This window comes from Mobula birostris, chromosome 10 (assembly GCF_030028105.1).
Source record: "Mobula birostris isolate sMobBir1 chromosome 10, sMobBir1.hap1, whole genome shotgun sequence".
NCBI classification, from domain to species: domain Eukaryota; kingdom Metazoa; phylum Chordata; class Chondrichthyes; order Myliobatiformes; family Myliobatidae; genus Mobula; species Mobula birostris.
Genome location: NC_092379.1, coordinates 48,921,887 through 48,940,950, shown reverse-complemented (window position 1 = coordinate 48,940,950; position 19,064 = coordinate 48,921,887). Strand labels below are relative to the sequence as shown.

General features: G+C 60.5%; 1 protein-coding gene across 1 annotated transcript in view; it reads left to right on the top strand.

Annotated features, from left to right (window-relative positions):
* Window positions 1-19,064, top strand: part of LOC140203670 (E3 ubiquitin-protein ligase RNF31-like) — a 139,888-nt gene that overhangs the window by 36,261 nt on the left and 84,563 nt on the right. The window contains 3 exon segments of the mRNA XM_072269718.1: window positions 3,976-4,087; window positions 11,526-11,640; window positions 13,888-14,006. Coding sequence (XP_072125819.1) covers window positions 3,976-4,087; window positions 11,526-11,640; window positions 13,888-14,006 — 346 coding nt within the window.

Sequence of the window (19,064 nt, the reverse complement as noted above, 5' to 3'; positions counted from 1 at the left end):
TCTGCAGCGTACTTTGGATCTGGTGCGGTAGTCCCCTCCGCCCGCAGGCCAGACGGTGATGCAGCCAGTCAGCATGCACTTCACAATACATCAGTAGAAGCTTTTGAGTATTTAGCTGACAAACCAAATCTCCTCAAATTGGGAAAGAAATCTAGCTGCTGTCTTGCCTGATTTATAGTTGCAACAATATGCTGTGTCCAGGTCAGGTCCTCAGATACCCAGGAACTCGGGACTGGCCTCCATTCTGAGGAACAACCTTCAATCACCATCACCTGCTTCCTGCCTCCGAGCCGATTTTGAATCCACCGGATCAGCACTCCCTGGATTCCGTGGGATCTAACGTCCTAGACCAGTTTGCTGTGGTGAAGGCCCTGCTAAGGTTCCAACAGACAGCATCCACGGCCTTACCCTCATTTACACTTTTGCTTACCGCTTCAAAGAACTCTAGAAACTTTGTCAAGCGTGCCCCCTCCCCCATACACAAAGCCATGTTGATTTCTCCTAATCGGACATTGTCCATCCAAATCCTGGTAGATCCTGTCCCTTCAGTAACTTCCCTACTGCTGATGTTGGGCTGACAGGCCTGCAGTTCCCTGGTTTGTCCTCGCTACCCTTAAGCAACAGAATGACATCAGCCACAGTCCTGTCTTCTGGAACTTTCCCGATTGCCAAAGGTAAATCAAACATCTACCCACGGGCCTCCGCAAATTCTTCTCTCGCCTCCAACAATGTCTGAGGATGCACTCAGTCAGGTACCTGGGACTTCCCCACCTTAATACACCGTGAGGCTGCAGATCCCTCCTGCTGGTAGTATAAATGTCCTCCAAAACGCCTCTGCTGCTTTCCCTTATCTCTAGATCAGCCGTGATTTTATTTTCAGTAAACAGAGGAAAATTATCTGTTAAAAAAATCCCACCCATCCCCAGCAGCTACGGCATAGGCAGTCCTGCTGACCTCAAAGGAGATGTATTCTCTCCCTTTCTATATAGCTCTAGGATTTCCTTAACCCTACCTGCAAGATCTATCTCTTTGCCTTCCTGATTTCCCTCTTAAGAGTATCCTTAATCTTTTTTATAATCATCAAATGATTCACTCATCCCTGACCTCCTAAACCCAAGCTATGCTTCCTTCTTTTTGCTGACGAGAGCCTCTGTCTCTCATCAACCGGGGTTCCCTGGCCTTGCCAGGTTTACCCTTCAACATCCTGCTATCACAGCCTCCCCCTTGCTGTTTGTTCCCTCAGTCAGACTCTGCTGGATTCTGCCCCAATCCCCTCAAAGTGAGCCCAGCTGCAGTTTCAGCTATCCTTTTCCATCACGACCTGAAAGTGGATGGAATTCTGAAGACTGTGCTCTTCGACACAATGAGGTTGTTACAGCCGGGGTTGGTAATGGGGATGAGCCCCCACTACCTGTTACAACGCTCCCAATGGCGTGCGCCTCAAATAGCCTCTGACAACCAAGTCCAGCTCCCGGCCTTCACGTGTGGCTTGGCTGCTAAGCCCAGCGGTACCAGGAAAGGGGGCAAGGACGGGTTACTGGCACCATAAAACTAGTTGCTTTGGGCAGATGGGGCTCGTTGGCTGTGTTAGCAGCTCATCCAGGAGAAGGAAAACTCTGATTTCAAACCTCCGCTACCTTGTGGCTATACCCACTCATGGGGAAAACTTCGGGAGTAAACCCCAAGGAAAAATTCTGGAGCTGGAGTCTCTTAGGGAGTCTTACATTGAGTTCGATGCTGACTGGCAACTCCTGCGACGCTGCTGGTGCCAAACTGTATCGGTTTCTGCCGTCCCTTTGGGTTCATCAGTTGCGTGGAGAGGGGGAATTTGCTACAGGGCAACAGCTTGTTCTCCATATCGTACTGCCCAGGCTTGCGTATCTAGACGGCAAGGACACAACATCTGTGGTCGACCCCTGACCGACGGAGGCCTCAGGTGAAAACTAGCTCACCGACAGCCTCTGTTACCTCTTTCCCTACCTTATTCCCCAGGAGCAGGGTCCAATATCGCACCCTCTTCAGTGCATTGAGTCAAGAAACTTTCCTGGAAACACCTCACAAATTCCACCTCACCCAGACCCTCAACATGATGAGTAGCTCAGAAATTAAAATCCCCCACTGATACAACCCAGCTGTTCTTAACAACCGGGAGCAATTGAAGGCTCACACTCAGCGATTCGAGGGCAGCTCCTTCCCCTGTGCCAGCTGATTTCTGAATGGACAAAGAACCCTTGATCACTGCCTCACTACTTTTTTAATTTAACTTTGTTGTAATATTATAGACTTACAGTTTTTATTATGTATTGTAATATACCACTGTTGAGTAACAGCAAGTTTCACTGCGTGTGCTGGTGATATTAAACCTGACTCTGAATTCTGAATGCCCCCTGCCCCTCGAGTTCCCATTGACTGTTGCAGATTCTCAGATCTGATCCAGTCGAGGCTTACAAGATTGTGAGAGACATAGACAGAGTGGACAGGGAGTATCTGTTTCCCAGAGGGCATACGTTGAAGGTGAGATGGGGTGGGTTCGAAGGCAGATGGGAGGGTAAGTTTTCCCTCAGAGAGTAGTGGATGCCTGGTGTGGTAGAGCAAATACATCGGAGGTGATTGGATGAGCACATGGATGTGAGGGATATAGGGGGATATGGACGTTGTGTACGTGGGAGGGACGAGTGTTTGGGTGTTTTTGATTTGCTTTTTATCTGGTTCAGCACAACATTGTGGGCCGAATGGCCGTTCCTTTGCCGTACTGTTTATAATATAGCCCCATCAGAAGATCCCCACTTCTTGGTTCCAAGTTCGGCCCATTTGGCCTCACTGGGCGATTCCCTCCAGAAGATCATCTCTCAGCACTGTTACGTCTTTCCTTGTCAAAAAGGCAGCACAGCTCTCTCTCACCTGTACCTGTGTCATGCCTGTAACCCCTGCGCCCTGGGATATTGAGCTGCCAGTCCTGCCCTCCTCTCGGCCACGATTTTGTTACGGCTACAACGTCCATGTCCTCGCAGCCAATCCACCCCCTGAGATTAAAGATTAAAGTCGCACTTTATTTGTCACGTCCTTTCAAACATACAGAGGAGCGCTTTGTTGGCGTCAAATCGAATCAGGGAGGATTGTGGTGGGCTGCCCGTAATATCACCACACTTCCAGCGCCAACATAGCTTGCCCACAACTCACTAACCCTAACCTGGGTGTCTTTGAACTGTGGGAGGAAACCGGAGCAGGTGGAGGAAACCCACATGGTCACAGGGAGAACATACAAGCTTCTTCAGGTAGTGGTGGGATTTGAACCCAGGTCACTGGTACTGTAAAGCGTTATGCTGACCGTTACGATACTGTGCCACCCAAGTCTCTCCTTCCATCTCTGACCTGGACAGAACCTGGCATGCGGAATGATCTGGAGCACAGCAAACCCCAGAGAAGCTGCTTGGAAATGTCTAACACAGCTCCCCGATGGGCCATGGCCCTTCTTCTGGCTCAGTTGTTGTTTTTAACCAAGTCACAATTTATCTTGTGGACACTGGCAATATGGAGCAACGGATGCAAAATGTTGGAGGAATTTTGCTGGGTCAAGCAGAACATATGAATGGAAACGAACAGTCGACATTTTGGGTTGAGACTTTTAATCAGGACAGGAAGTCCCTTCACCTGGACAGGACAACCATTCATCAGGATAGGGAGACATTTCATCATCTGACTAAAGGAAGAGGGGCAGAAATCAGAACCAGCAGGGATTCAAGCTGAAACAAAGACTGTTTATTTCCATTCATCGATGCTCAGTTCCTCCATTGTTTTGTGTGTTGCTTATCTTCACCAGTGCGAACAATGATCTCCGGCTGTTTCTCTGCGAGAATGATCTGCAAGGGGCTGGGAGAGGGAGGGTGACTGTCAAGGGTGAGGGAAACTGCTGAGAGTCGGGGGAATGGGTTGGGGAAAGGGTGAAGGGTGTTAACTGGTTGATCACCCCCTCACATACCGCTCTCCCCTCTCCCAGTGCTCCAATGGCTTCATCTATGACGGGAACCAGAAGCAAGTGACCTGTCCTCAGTGTCAGGGCAGCTTCTGTGTGGAGTGCAAAAGACCGGTGAGTGGGGCCCGAATTGCACCCTCACCTCGCTCAACCGTCGCTCCCCCCTTCGCTCAACCGTCACTCCCCCCTCGGGCAACCGTCACTCCTCTCCCTCGCTCAACCGTCACATCCCACCTCGCTCAACCGTCGCTCCCCCCTTCGCTCAACCGTCACTCCCCCCTCGGGCAACCGTCACTCCTCTCCCTCGCTCAACCGTCACATCCCACCTCGCTCAACCGTCACTCCTCTCCCTCGCTCAACCGTCACATCCCACCTCGCTCAACCGTCAACCCTCTCCCTCGCTCAACCGTCACTCCCCCCTCGGGCAACCGTCACTCCTCTCCCTCGCTCAACCGTCACATCCCACCTCGCTCAACCGTCACTCCCCCCTCGCTCAACCGTCACTCCCCCCTCGGGCAACCGTCACTCCTCTCCCTCGCTCAACCGTCACTCCCCCCTCGCTCAACCGTCACTCCCCCTCGGGCAACCGTCCACTCCTCTCCCTCGCTCAACCGTCACATCCCACCTCGCTCAACCGTCACTCCCCCCTCGCTCAACCGTCACTCCCCCCTCGGGCAACCGTCACTCCTCTCCCTCGCTCAACCGTCACTCCCCCCTCGCTCAACCGTCACTCCCCCCTCGGGCAACCGTCACTCCTCTCCCTCGCTCAACCATCACATCCCACCTCGCTCAACTGTCACCCCTCTCCCTCGCTCAACCGTCACTCCCCCCTCGGGCAACCGTCACTCCTCTCCCTCGCTCAACCGTCACATCCCACCTCGCTCAACCGTCACTCCCCCCTCGCTCAACCGTCACTCCCCCCTCGCTCAACCGTCACTCCCCCCTCGGGCAACCGTCACTCCTCCCTCGCTCAACTGTCACCCCTCTCCCTCGCTCAACCGTCACATCCCACCTCGCTCAACCGTCACTCCCCCTCGCTCAACCGTCACATCCCACCTCGCTCAACCGTCACATCCCCCCTCGCTCAACCGTCACTCCCCCCTCGGGCAACCGTCACTCCTCTCCCTCGCTCAACCGTCACTCCCCCCCCTCGCTCAACCGTCACTCCCCCCTCGGGCAACCGTCACTCCTCTCCCTCGCTCAACCATCACATCCCACCTCGCTCAACTGTCACCCCTCTCCCTCGCTCAACCGTCACTCCTCTCCCTCGCTCAACCGTCACTCCTCTCCCTCGCTCAACCGTCACATCCCACCTCGCTCAACCGTCACATCCCACCTCGCTCAACCGTCATTCCTGTCCCTCGCTCAACCCTCACTACCCCCTCGCTCAACCGTCACTCCCCCTCGCTCAACCGTCACTCCCCACCTCACTCAACCGTCACTCCCCCCTCGCTCAACCGTCACTCCCCCCTCGCTCAACCGTCACTCTTCACCTCGCTCAACCGTCACTCCCCCCCCTCGCTCAACCGTCACTCCCCCCCTTGCTCAACCGTCACTCCTCACCTCGCTCAACCGTCATTCCTGTCCCTCGCTCAACCGTCACTCCCCCCTCGCTCAACCTTCACTTCCCCCTCGCTCAACCGTCGCTCCCCCCTCGCTCAACCGTCACTCCCTCCCTCGCTCAACCGTCGCTCCCCCCTCGCTCAACCGTCACTCCTCTCCCTCGCTCAACCGTCACTCCCCCCTCGCTCAACCGTCACTCCTGTCCCTCGCTCAACCGTCACATCCCCCCTCGCTCAACCGTCACTCCCCCCTCGCTCAACCGTCACTCCCCCCTCGCTCAACCGTCACTCCTGTCCCTCGCTCAACCGTCACATCCCCCCTCGCTCAACCGTCACTCCCCCCTCGGGCAACCGTCACTCCTCTCCCTCGCTCAACCATCACTCCCCCCTCGCTCAACCGTCGCTCCCCCCTCGCTCAACCGTCACTCCCTCCCTCGCTCAACCGTCGCTCCCCCCTCGCTCAACCGTCACTCCTCTCCCTCGCTCAACCGTCACTCCCCCCTCGCTCAACCGTCACTCCTGTCCCTCGCTCAACCGTCACATCCCCCCTCGCTCAACCGTCACTCCCCCCCTCGCTCAACCGTCACTCCCCCCTCGCTCAACCGTCACTCCTGTCCCTCGCTCAACCGTCACATCCCCCCTCGCTCAACCGTCACTCCCCCCTCGGGCAACCGTCACTCCTCTCCCTCGCTCAACCATCACTCCCACCTCGCTCAACCGTCACTCCCCCACGCTCAACCGTCACTGCTGTCCCTCGCTCAACCGTCACTCCCCCCTCGCTCAACCGTCACTCCCCCCTCGCTCAACCGTCACTCCCCCCTCGCTCAACCCTCACTCCCCCCTCGGGCAACCGTCACTCCCCCCTCGCTCAACCGTCACTCCTCACCTCGCTCAACCGTCACTCCCCCCTCGCTCAACCGTCACTCCTCTCCCTCGCTCAACCGTCACTTCCCCCTCGCTCAACCGTCACTCCCCCCTCGGGCAACCGTCACTCCCCCCTCGCTCAACCGTCACTCCTCACCTCGCTCAACCGTCACTCCCCCCTCGCTCAACCGTCACTCCCCCCTCGCTCAACCGTCACTCCCCACCTCGCTCAACCGTCAGTCCTCCTCGCTCAACCGTCACTCCCCCTCGCTCAACCGTCACTCCCCCCTCGCTCAACCGTCACTCCCCCCTCGCTCAACCGTCACTCCTCTCCCTCGCTCAACCGTCACTCCCCCCTCGCTCAACCGTCACTCCCCCCTCGCTCAACCGTCACTCCTCTCGCTCGCTCAACCGTCACTCCCCCCTCGCTCAACCGTCACTCCCCCCTCGCTCAACCCTCACTCCCCCCTCGGGCAACCGTCACTCCCCCCTCGCTCAACCGTCACTCCTCACCTCGCTCAACCGTCACTCCCCCCTCGCTCAACCGTCACTCCTCTCCCTCGCTCAACCGTCACTCCCCCCTCGCTCAACCGTCACTCCCCCCTCGGGCAACCGTCACTCCCCCCTCGCTCAACCGTCACTCCTCACCTCGCTCAACCGTCACTCCCCCCTCGCTCAACCGTCACTCCCCCCTCGCTAAACCGTCACTCCCCCCTCGCTCAACCGTCACTCCCCACCTCGCTCAACGGTCACACCCCCTCGCTCAACCGTCACTCCTCCCTCGCTCAACCGTCACTCCCCCCTCGCTCAACCGTCACTCCTCTCGCTCGCTCAACCGTCACTCCCCCCTCGCTCAACCCTCACTCCCCCCTCGCTCAACCATCACTCCCCCCCTCGCTCAACCGTCACTCCCCCCTCGCTCAACCGTCACTCCTCTCCCTCGCTCAACCGTCACTCCCCCCCTCGCTCAACCGTCACTCCCCCCTCGCTCAACCGTCACTCCTCTCGCTCGCTCAACCGTCACACCCCCCTCGCTCAACCGTCACTCCTCTCCCTCGCTCAACCGTCACTCCCCCCTCGCTCAACCGTCACTCCCCCCTCGCTCAACCCTCACTCCCCCCTCGCTCAACCGTCACTCCCCCCCTCGCTCAACCGTCACTCCCCCCTCGCTCAACCGTCACTCCCTCCCTCGCTCAACCGTCGCTCCCCCCTCGCTCAACCGTCACTCCTCTCCCTCGCTCAACCGTCACTCCCCCCTCGCTCAACCGTCACTCCTGTCCCTCGCTCAACCGTCACATCCCCCCTCGCTCAACCGTCGCTCCCCCCTCGCTCAACCGTCACTCCTCTCCCTCGCTCAACCGTCACTCCCCCCTCGCTCAACCGTCACTCCTGTCCCTCGCTCAACCGTCACATCCCCCCTCGCTCAACCGTCACTACCCCCTCGCTCAACCGTCACTCCCCCCTCGCTCAACCATCACTCCCCCCTCGCTCAACCGTCACTCCCCCCTCGGGCAACCGTCACTCCTCTCCCTCGCTCAACCATCACTCCCACCTCGCTCAACCGTCACTCCCCCACGCTCAACCGTCACTGCTGTCCCTCGCTCAACCGTCACTCCCCCCTCGCTCAACCGTCACTCCCCCCTCGCTCAACCGTCACTCCCCCCTCGCTCAACCCTCACTCCCCCCTCGGGCAACCGTCACTCCCCCCTCGCTCAACCGTCACTCCTCACCTCGCTCAACCGTCACTCCCCCCTCGCTCAACCGTCACTCCTCTCCCTCGCTCAACCGTCACTCCCCCCTCGCTCAACCGTCACTCCCCCCTCGGGCAACCGTCACTCCCCCCTCGCTCAACCGTCACTCCTCACCTCGCTCAACCGTCACTCCCCCCTCGCTCAACCGTCACTCCCCCCTCGCTAAACCGTCACTCCCCCCTCGCTCAACCGTCACTCCCCACCTCGCTCAACGGTCACACCCCCTCGCTCAACCGTCACTCCCCCCTCGCTCAACCGTCACTCCTCTCGCTCGCTCAACCGTCACTCCCCCCTCGCTCAACCGTCACTCCCCCCTCGCTCAACCCTCACTCCCCCCTCGGGCAACCGTCACTCCCCCCTCGCTCAACCGTCACTCCTCACCTCGCTCAACCGTCACTCCCCCCTCGCTCAACCGTCACTCCTCTCCCTCGCTCAACCGTCACTCCCCCCTCGCTCAACCGTCACTCCCCCCTCGGGCAACCGTCACTCCCCCCTCGCTCAACCGTCACTCCTCACCTCGCTCAACCGTCACTCCCCCCTCGCTCAACCGTCACTCCCCCCTCGCTAAACCGTCACTCCCCCCTCGCTCAACCGTCACTCCCCACCTCGCTCAACGGTCACACCCCCTCGCTCAACCGTCACTCCCCCCTCGCTCAACCGTCACTCCTCTCGCTCGCTCAACCGTCACTCCCCCCTCGCTCAACCCTCACTCCCCCCTCGCTCAACCATCACTCCCCCCCCGCTCAACCGTCACTCCCCCCTCGCTCAACCGTCACTCCCCCCTCGCTCAACCGTCACTCCTCTCCCTCGCTCAACCGTCACTCCCCCCTCGCTCAACCGTCACTCCCCCCTCGCTCAACCGTCACTCCTCTCGCTCGCTCAACCGTCACACCCCCCTCGCTCAACCGTCACTCCTTTCCCTCGCTCAACCCTCACTCCCCCCTCGCTCAACCGTCACTCCCCCCTCGCTCAACCCTCACTCCCCCCTCGCTCAACCATCACTCCCCCCCTCGCTCAACCGTCACTCCCCCCTCGCTCAACCGTCACTCCCCCCTCGCTCAACCGTCACTCCCCACCTCGCTCAACCGTCAGTCCTCCTCGCTCAACCGTCACTCCCCCTCGCTCAACCGTCACTCCCCCCTCGCTCAACCGTCACTCCCCCCTCGCTCAACCGTCACTCCTCTCCCTCGCTCAACCGTCACTCCCCCCTCGCTCAACCGTCACTCCCCCCTCGCTCAACCGTCACTCCTCTCGCTCGCTCAACCGTCACTCCCCCCTCGCTCAACCGTCACTCCCCCCTCGCTCAACCCTCACTCCCCCCTCGGGCAACCGTCACTCCCCCCTCGCTCAACCGTCACTCCTCACCTCGCTCAACCGTCACTCCCCCCTCGCTCAACCGTCACTCCTCTCCCTCGCTCAACCGTCACTCCCCCCTCGCTCAACCGTCACTCCCCCCTCGGGCAACCGTCACTCCCCCCTCGCTCAACCGTCACTCCTCACCTCGCTCAACCGTCACTCCCCCCTCGCTCAACCGTCACTCCCCCCTCGCTAAACCGTCACTCCCCCCTCGCTCAACCGTCACTCCCCACCTCGCTCAACGGTCACACCCCCTCGCTCAACCGTCACTGCCCCCCTCGCTCAACCGTCACTCCCCCCTCGCTCAACCCTCACTCCCCCCTCGCTCAACCATCACTCCCCCCCTCGCTCAACCGTCACTCCCCCCTCGCTCAACCGTCACTCCCCCCTCGCTCAACCGTCACTCCTCTCCCTCGCTCAACCGTCACTCCCCCCTCGCTCAACCGTCACTCCCCCCTCGCTCAACCGTCACTCCTCTCGCTCGCTCAACCGTCACACCCCCCTCGCTCAACCGTCACTCCTCTCCCTCGCTCAACCGTCACTCCCCCCTCGCTCAACCGTCACTCCCCCCTCGCTCAACCCTCACTCCCCCCTCGCTCAACCATCACTCCCCCCCTCGCTCAACCGTCACTCCCCCCTCGCTCAACCGTCACTCCCCCCTCGCTCAACCGTCACTCCCCACCTCGCTCAACCGTCACTCCTCCTCGCTCAACCGTCACTCCCCCTCGCTCAACCGTCACTCCCCCCTCGCTCAACCGTCACATCCGACCTCGCTCAACCGTCACTCCCCCCTCGCTCAACCGTCACTCCCCCCTCGCTCAACCGTCACTCCCCCCCTCGCTCAACCGTCACTCCCCCCCTCGCTCACCATCACTCCTCTCCCTCGCTCAACCGTCACTCCCCCCTCGCTCAACCGTCACTCCTCTCCCTCGCTCAACCGTCACCCCCCACCTCGCTCAACCGTCACATCCGACCTCGCTCAACCGTCACTCCTCCCTCGCTCAACCGTCACTCCCCCCTCGCTCAACCGTCACTCCTCTCCCTCGCTCAACCGTCACTCCTCACCTCGCTCAACCGTCACTCCCCCCTCGCTCAACCGTCACTCCTCTCCCTCGCTCAACCGTCACTCCCCCCTCGCTCACCATCACTCCCCCCTCGCTCAACCGTCAATCCCCCCTCGCTCAACCGTCACTCCCACCTCGCTCAACCGTCACTCCCCCCTCGCTCAACCGTCACTCCTCTCCCTCGCTCAACCCTCACTCCCTCCTCGCTCACCATCACTCCTCTCCCTCGCTCAACCCTCACCCCCCACCTCGCTCAACCGTCACTCCCCCCTCGCTCAACCGTCACTCCTCTCCCTCGCTCAACCCTCACTCCCCCCTCGCTCAACCATCACTCCCCCCCTCGCTCAACCGTCACTCCCCCCTCGCTCAACCGTCACTCCCCCCCTCGCTCACCATCACTCCTCTCCCTCGCTCAACCGCCGCTCCCCCCTCGCTCAACCGTCACTCCTCTCCCTCACTCAACCGTCACTCCCCCCTCGCTCAACCGTCACCCCCCCCTCGCTCAACCGTCACTCCCCACCTCACACAACCGTCACTTCCCCTCGCTCACTCACCATCTCTCACTAACCCCCCCCTTGCTAACACCCCTCACTAACCCCCACACTCACTACCCCCACGCTTGCTATCCTCCACTCACCCTCACACCTCACTCCCCCAAACAGCCCCTCACTAAACCCCCCCCGCTACCCCCTTCACTGCCCCTCACTCGCTAACTCCCACATTTGCTATCCTGCACTCCCCCCACACTTCGGTCCCCTCTCTCACACCCCCAAACACTCCCTCGCTACCCCCCACTCGTCTACCCTCACTCTCCCCCCCATCTCGGTCTACACCCTCTACCTCTATCCCTTCTCCCCCTCACACTCCCCCCCACCCTCTAACTCCACTCCCCCTCCCCATTGCCTCCCTCACATGTCATGCTCTGACTCCGTGCTCTGTCCCATCCCGTGGCCAGTGGGAGCCACAGCACCAGGGGATCAGCTGCGAAGAATTCCAGAGCTGGAAACGGGAGAACGACCCGGAGTACCAGGCCCAGGGGCTGGCCGCCTACCTGAAGGAGAATGGCATTGGTGAGTGTGGGGAAGGAGTCGTCTTGTCCTGGGGAGTGGGGGTGTGTCGCTGGGAGGACAACCCTCAGTCTGCTAGATGATCAATTAACTTGTTTCCTTTCTTCCTTTCTCCCCCCACCCCTCCCATGCACCTGCACCCTCACCCACCCCTCCCTCCCTTCTCACCAAAACCCACCTCACCCTCCCACTCTCCATCCCACTCCATCCTCCTGTTTACCCGTAATCCCTTTGTACCACCATGCTCCCTCCCTCTGCCCCCACATGCCCCACGCTCCCACCCTCCCTCCCTGCTCTCTCGCTCCCTCCCTCTGCTCCCTGACTCTGCCCCCTCGCTCCCTCCCTCTGCCCCTTCACTCCCTTCCTCTGCTCCTTCACTCCCTCCCTCTGCCCCCACATGCCCCACGCTCCCACCCTCCCTCCCTGCTCTCTCGCTCACTCCCTCTGCTCCCTGACTCTGCCCCCTCGCTCCCTTCCTCTGCCCCTTCACTCCCTTCCTCTGCTCCTTCACTCCCTCCCTCTGCCCCCACATGCCCCACGCTCCCACCCTCCCTCCCTGCTCTCTCGCTCACTCCCTCTGCTCCCTGACTCTGCCCCCTCGCTCCCTCCCTCTGCCCCTTCACTCCCTTCCTCTGCTCCTTCACTCCCTCCCTCTGCCCCCACATGCCCCACGCTCCCACCCTCTGCTCCCTCACTCCTTTCCCCTGCTCCCTCGCTTCCTCCCTCCCTTCCTGCGCTCTCGCTCCCTCCCTCTGCTCCCTGACTCTGCCCCCTCGCTCCCTCCCTCTGCCCCACGCTCCCTCCCTCTGCCCCTTCACTACCTCCCTCTGCCCCCACATGCCCCACGCTCCCACTCTCTGCTCCCTCACTCCTTCCCTCTGCTCCCTCGCTTCCTCCCTCCACCCCTTCACTCCCTCCCCCTGGCCCCACGTGGCCCTCTCGCTCCCTCCCTCCACCCCTTCACTCCCTCCCTCTGGCCCCACGTGGCCCTCTCGCTCCCTCCCTCTGCCCCCACGTGCTCCACGCTCCCTCCCTCCCTCCCTGCTCTCTCGCTCCCTCCCTCTGCTCCCTGACTCTGCCCCCTCGCTCCCTCCCTCTGCCCCCACATGCCCCACCCTCCCTCCCTCTGCTCCATCGCTCCTTCCCTCTGCCCCTTCACTACCTCCCTCTGCCCCCACATGCCCCACGCTCCCACTCTCTGCTCCCTCACTCCTTCCCTCTGCTCCCTCGCTTCCTCCCTCCACCCCTTCACTCCCTCCCCCTGGCCCCACATGGCCCTCTCGCTCCCTCCCTCCACCCCTTCACTCCCTCCCTCTGGCCCCACGTGGCCCTCTCGCTCCCTCCCTCTGCCCCCACGTGCTCCACGCTCCCTCCCTCCCTCCCTGCTCTCTCGCTCCCTCCCTCTGCTCCCTGACTCTGCCCCCTCGCTCCCTCCCTCTGCCCCCACATGCCCCACCCTCCCTCCCTCTGCTCCATCGCTCCTTCCCTCTGCCCCTTCACTACCTCCCTCTGCCCCCACATGCCCCACGCTCCCACTCTCTGCTCCCTCACTCCTTCCCTCTGCTCCCTCGCTTCCTCCCTCCACCCCTTCACTCCCTCCCCCTGGCCCCACGTGGCCCTCTCGCTCCCTCCCTCCACCCCTTCACTCCCTCCCTCTGGCCCCACGTGGCCCTCTCGCTCCCTCCCTCTGCCCCCACGTGCTCCACGCTCCCTCCCTCCCTCCCTGCTCTCTCGCTCCCTCCCTCTGCTCCCTGACTCTGCCCCCTCGCTTCCTCCCTCTGCCCCCACATGCCCCACCCTCCCTCCCTCTGCTCCATCGCTCCTTCCCTCTGCCCCTTCACTCCCTCCCTCTGCCCCCACATGCCCCACCCTCCCTCCCTCTGCTCCATCGCTCCTTCCCTCTGCCCCTTCACTCCCTCCCTCTGCCCCCACATGCCCCACACTCCCACCCTCTGCTCCCTCACTCCTTCCCTCTGCTCCCTCGCTCCCTCCCTCCACCCCTTCACTCCCTTCCTCTGCCCCCACGTGGCCCTCTCGCTCCCTCCCACTGCTCCCATCTTCTTTGTTTGCCCCTCCCTAACCAATTCCCACACCTGTCACCCCTCTCCCTCCCACACCATTCCTCTCCCTGCCCCCACCCTCCCTCACCCTCCCCCACCCTCTCTCCCTGCCCCAACCCCCCCACACGCTCTCCCTGCCCCAACCCCCCCCTCCCTCCCCCCCCACCTCTCTCTCTCTCTCTCTGGAAAGACTGTCCCAAATGCAAGTTCCGCTACGCACTGGCTCGAGGGGGCTGCATGCACTTCACCTGCTCTCAGTGTCAGCACGAGTTCTGCAGTGGATGTTACAATGCCTTCCTCGGCAAAAAGGTCAGCGTCTCACCTTCCTCACGGCCTCCCGTGCCTGACCGTTTTCACTACGGTACCAACGATAACCCAGCTCCCCAACACCGTCCGTCACGCCGTCACTCTCCCCCAGCACACTGTGTCACTGACTGTATCCCCACTGACGAAAACCCAGCTCCCTCACACCGTCCCTCCGTGACCCCTCTCCCCCAGCACACTGTGTCACTGACTGTATCCCCACTGACGAAAACCCAGCTCCCTCACACCGTCCCTCCGTGACCCCTCTCCCCCAGCACCCTGTGTCACTGACTGTATCCTCACTGACGTTAACCCAGCTCCCTCACACCGTCCCTCAGTGACCCCTCTCCCCCAGCACCCTGTGTCACTGACTGTATCCCCACTGACGTTAACCCAGCTCCCTCACACCGTCCCTCAGTGACCCCTCTCCCCCAGCACCCTGTGTCACTGACTGTATCCCCACTGACGATAACCCAGCTCCCACACACCGTCCCTCAGTGACCCCTCTCCCCCAGCACCCTGTGTCACTGACTGTATCCCCACTGACGATAACCCAGCTCCCACACACCGTCCCTCAGTGACCCCTCTCCCCCAGCACCCTGTGTCACTGACTGTATCCCCACTGATGTTAACCCAGCTCCCTCACACCGTCCCTCAGTGACTCCTTTCCCCCAGCACCCTGTATCACTGACTGTATCCCCACTGACAACAACCCAGCTCCCTCACACCGTCCCTTAGTGACCCCTCTCCCCCAGCACCCGGTGTCACTAACTGTATCCCAACTGACGATAACCCAGCTCCCTCACACCATCCCTCATTGACCCCTCTCCCCGGCACACTGTGTTACAGACTGTATCCCCACTGGCGATAACCCAGCTCCCTCACACCGTACCTCAGTGACCCCTCTCCCCCAGCACCCTGTGTCACTGACTGTATCCCCACTGATGATAACCCAGCTCCCTCACACCGTCCCTCAGTGACTCCTTTCCCCCAGCACCCTGTATCACTGACTGTATCCCCACTGACAACAACCCAGCTCCCTCACACCGTCCCTTAGTGACCCTTCTCCCCCAGCACCCGGTGTCACTAACTGTATCCCAACTGACGATAACCCAGCTCCCTCACACCATCCCTCATTGACCCCTCTCCCCGGAACACTGTGTTACAGACTGTATCCCCACTGGCGATAACCCAGCTCCCTCACACCGTACCTCAGTGACCCCTCTCCCCCAGCACCCTGTGTCACTGACTGTATCCCCACTGACGATTACCCAGCTCCCTCACACCGTCCCTCAGTGATCCCTCTCCCCCAGCTCCTGTGTCACTTATTGTAACCCCACTGACGATAAGCCAGCTCCCTCACACTGTCCCTCAGTGACCCCTCTCCCCCAACACCCTGTGTCACTGACTGTATCCCCACTGACGATTACCCAGCTCCCTCACACCGTCCCTCAGTGATCCCTCTCCCCCAGCTCCTGTGTCACTTATTGTAACCCCACTGACGATAAGCCAGCTCCCTCACACTGTCCCTCAGTGACCCCTCTCCCCCAACACCCTGTGTCACTGACTGTATCCCCACTGACGATTACCCAGCTCCCTCACACCGTCCCTCAGTGATCCCTCTCCCCCAGCTCCTGTGTCACTTATTGTAACCCCACTGACGATAAGCCAGCTCCCTCACACTGTCCCTCAGTGACCCCTGTCCCCCAGCACCCTTTGTCATTGACTGTATCCCCACTGATGATAACCCAGCTCCCACACACCATCCCTCAGCGACCGCTCTCCCCCAGCAACCTGTGTCACTGACTGTATCCCCACTGACGACAACCCAGCTCCCTCACACCGTCCCTTAGTGACCCCTCTCCCCCAGCACCCTGTGTCACTGACTGTATCCCCACTGATAACCCAGCCCCCTCACACCGTCCCTCAGTGACCCCTCTCCCCCAGTGCCCTGTGTCACTGACCTATCACCACTGACGATAACCCAGCTTCCTCACACCGTCCCTCGGTGACCTGTCTCCCCCAGCACCCTCTGTCACTGACTGTATCCCCACTGACATAAGACAGCTCCCTCACACCGTCCCTCATTGATCCCTCTCCCCCAGCACCCTGTGTCACTAACTGTATCCCCACTGACGATAACCCAGCTTCCTCACACCATCCCTCATTGACCCCTCTCCCTGAAACCCTGTGTCACAGACTGTATCCTCACCTGACGATATCCCAGCTCCCTCACAACGTCCCTCAGTGACCCCTCTGCCCCAGCACCCTGTATCACTGACTGTATCCTCACTGACGTTAATCCAGCTCCCTCACACCGTCCCTCAGTGACCCCTCTTCCCCAGCGCCCTGTGTCACTCACTGTATCCCCACTGACAATAACCCAGCTCCCTCACACCGTCCCTCAGTGACTCCTCTCCCCCAGCACCCTGTGTCACTGACTGTATCCCCACTGACGTTAACCCAGCTCCCTCACACCGTCCCTCAGTGACCCCTCTCCCCCAGCACCCTGTGTCACTGACTGTATCCCCACTGACGATAACCCAGCTCCCACACACCGTCCCTCAGTGACCCCTCTCCCCCAGCACCCTGTGTCACTGACTGTATCCCCACTGACGATAACCCAGCTCCCACACACCGTCCCTCAGTGACCCCTCTCCCCCAGCACCCTGTGTCACTGACTGTATCCCCACTGATGTTAACCCAGCTCCCTCACACCGTCCCTCAGTGACTCCTTTCCCCCAGCACCCTGTATCACTGACTGTATCCCCACTGACAACAACCCAGCTCCCTCACACCGTCCCTTAGTGACCCCTCTCCCCCAGCACCCGGTGTCACTAACTGTATCCCAACTGACGATAACCCAGCTCCCTCACACCATCCCTCATTGACCCCTCTCCCCGGCACACTGTGTTACAGACTGTATCCCCACTGGCGATAACCCAGCTCCCTCACACCGTACCTCAGTGACCCCTCTCCCCCAGCACCCTGTGTCACTGACTGTATCCCCACTGATGATAACCCAGCTCCCTCACACCGTCCCTCAGTGACTCCTTTCCCCCAGCACCCTGTATCACTGACTGTATCCCCACTGACAACAACCCAGCTCCCTCACACCGTCCCTTAGTGACCCTTCTCCCCCAGCACCCGGTGTCACTAACTGTATCCCAACTGACGATAACCCAGCTCCCTCACACCATCCCTCATTGACCCCTCTCCCCGGAACACTGTGTTACAGACTGTATCCCCACTGGCGATAACCCAGCTCCCTCACACCGTACCTCAGTGACCCCTCTCCCCCAGCACCCTGTGTCACTGACTGTATCCCCACTGACGATTACCCAGCTCCCTCACACCGTCCCTCAGTGATCCCTCTCCCCCAGCTCCTGTGTCACTTATTGTAACCCCACTGACGATAACCCAGCTCCCTCACACCATCCCTCATTGACCCCTCTCCCCGGCACACTGTGTTACAGACTGTATCCCCACTGGCGATAACCCAGCCTCACACCGTACCTCAGTGACCCCTCTCCCCCAGCACCCTGTGTCACTGACTGTATCCCCACTGATGATAACCCAGCTCCCTCACACCGTCCCTCAGTGACTCCTTTCCCCCAGCACCCTGTATCACTGACTGTATCCCCACTGACAACAACCCAGCTCCCTCACACCGTCCCTTAGTGACCCTTCTCCCCCAGCACCCGGTGTCACTAACTGTATCCCAACTGACGATAACCCAGCTCCCTCACACCATCCCTCATTGACCCCTCTCCCCGGAACACTGTGTTACAGACTGTATCCCCACTGGCGATAACCCAGCTCCCTCACACCGTACCTCAGTGACCCCTCTCCCCCAGCACCCTGTGTCACTGACTGTATCCCCACTGACGATTACCCAGCTCCCTCACACCGTCCCTCAGTGATCCCTCTCCCCCAGCTCCTGTGTCACTTATTGTAACCCCACTGACGATAAGCCAGCTCCCTCACACTGTCCCTCAGTGACCCCTCTCCCCCAACACCCTGTGTCACTGACTGTATCCCCACTGACGATTACCCAGCTCCCTCACACCGTCCCTCAGTGATCCCTCTCCCCCAGCTCCTGTGTCACTTATTGTAACCCCACTGACGATAAGCCAGCTCCCTCACACTGTCCCTCAGTGACCCCTGTCCCCCAGCACCCTTTGTCATTGACTGTATCCCCACTGATGATAACCCAGCTCCCACACACCATCCCTCAGCGACCGCTCTCCCCCAGCAACCTGTGTCACTGACTGTATCCCCACTGACGACAACCCAGCTCCCTCACACCGTCCCTTAGTGACCCCTCTCCCCCAGCACCCTGTGTCACTGACTGTATCCCCACTGATAACCCAGCCCCCTCACACCGTCCCTCAGTGACCCCTCTCCCCCAGTGCCCTGTGTCACTGACTGTATCCCCACTGATAACCCAGCCCCCTCACACCGTCCCTCAGTGACCCCTCTCCCCCAGTGCCCTGTGTCACTGACCTATCACCACTGACGATAACCCAGCTTCCTCACACCGTCCCTCGGTGACCTGTCTCCCCCAGCACCCTCTGTCACTGACTGTATCCCCACTGACATAAGACAGCTCCCTCACACCGTCCCTCATTGATCCCTCTCCCCCAGCACCCTGTGTCACTAACTGTATCCCCACTGACGATAACCCAGCTTCCTCACACCATCCCTCATTGACCCCTCTCCCTGAAACCCTGTGTCACAGACTGTATCCTCACCTGACGATATCCCAGCTCCCTCACAACGTCCCTCAGTGACCCCACTGCCCCAGCACCCTGTATCACTGACTGTATCCTCACTGACGTTAATCCAGCTCCCTCACACCGTCCCTCAGTGACCCCTCTTCCCCAGCGCCCTGTGTCACTCACTGTATCCCCACTGACAATAACCCAGCTCCCTCACACCGTCCCTCAGTGACTCCTCTCCCCCAGCACCCTGTGTGACTGTATCCCCACTGACGATAACCCAGCTCCCACACACCATCCCTCAGTGACCGCTCTCCCCCAGCAACCTGTGTCACTGACTGTA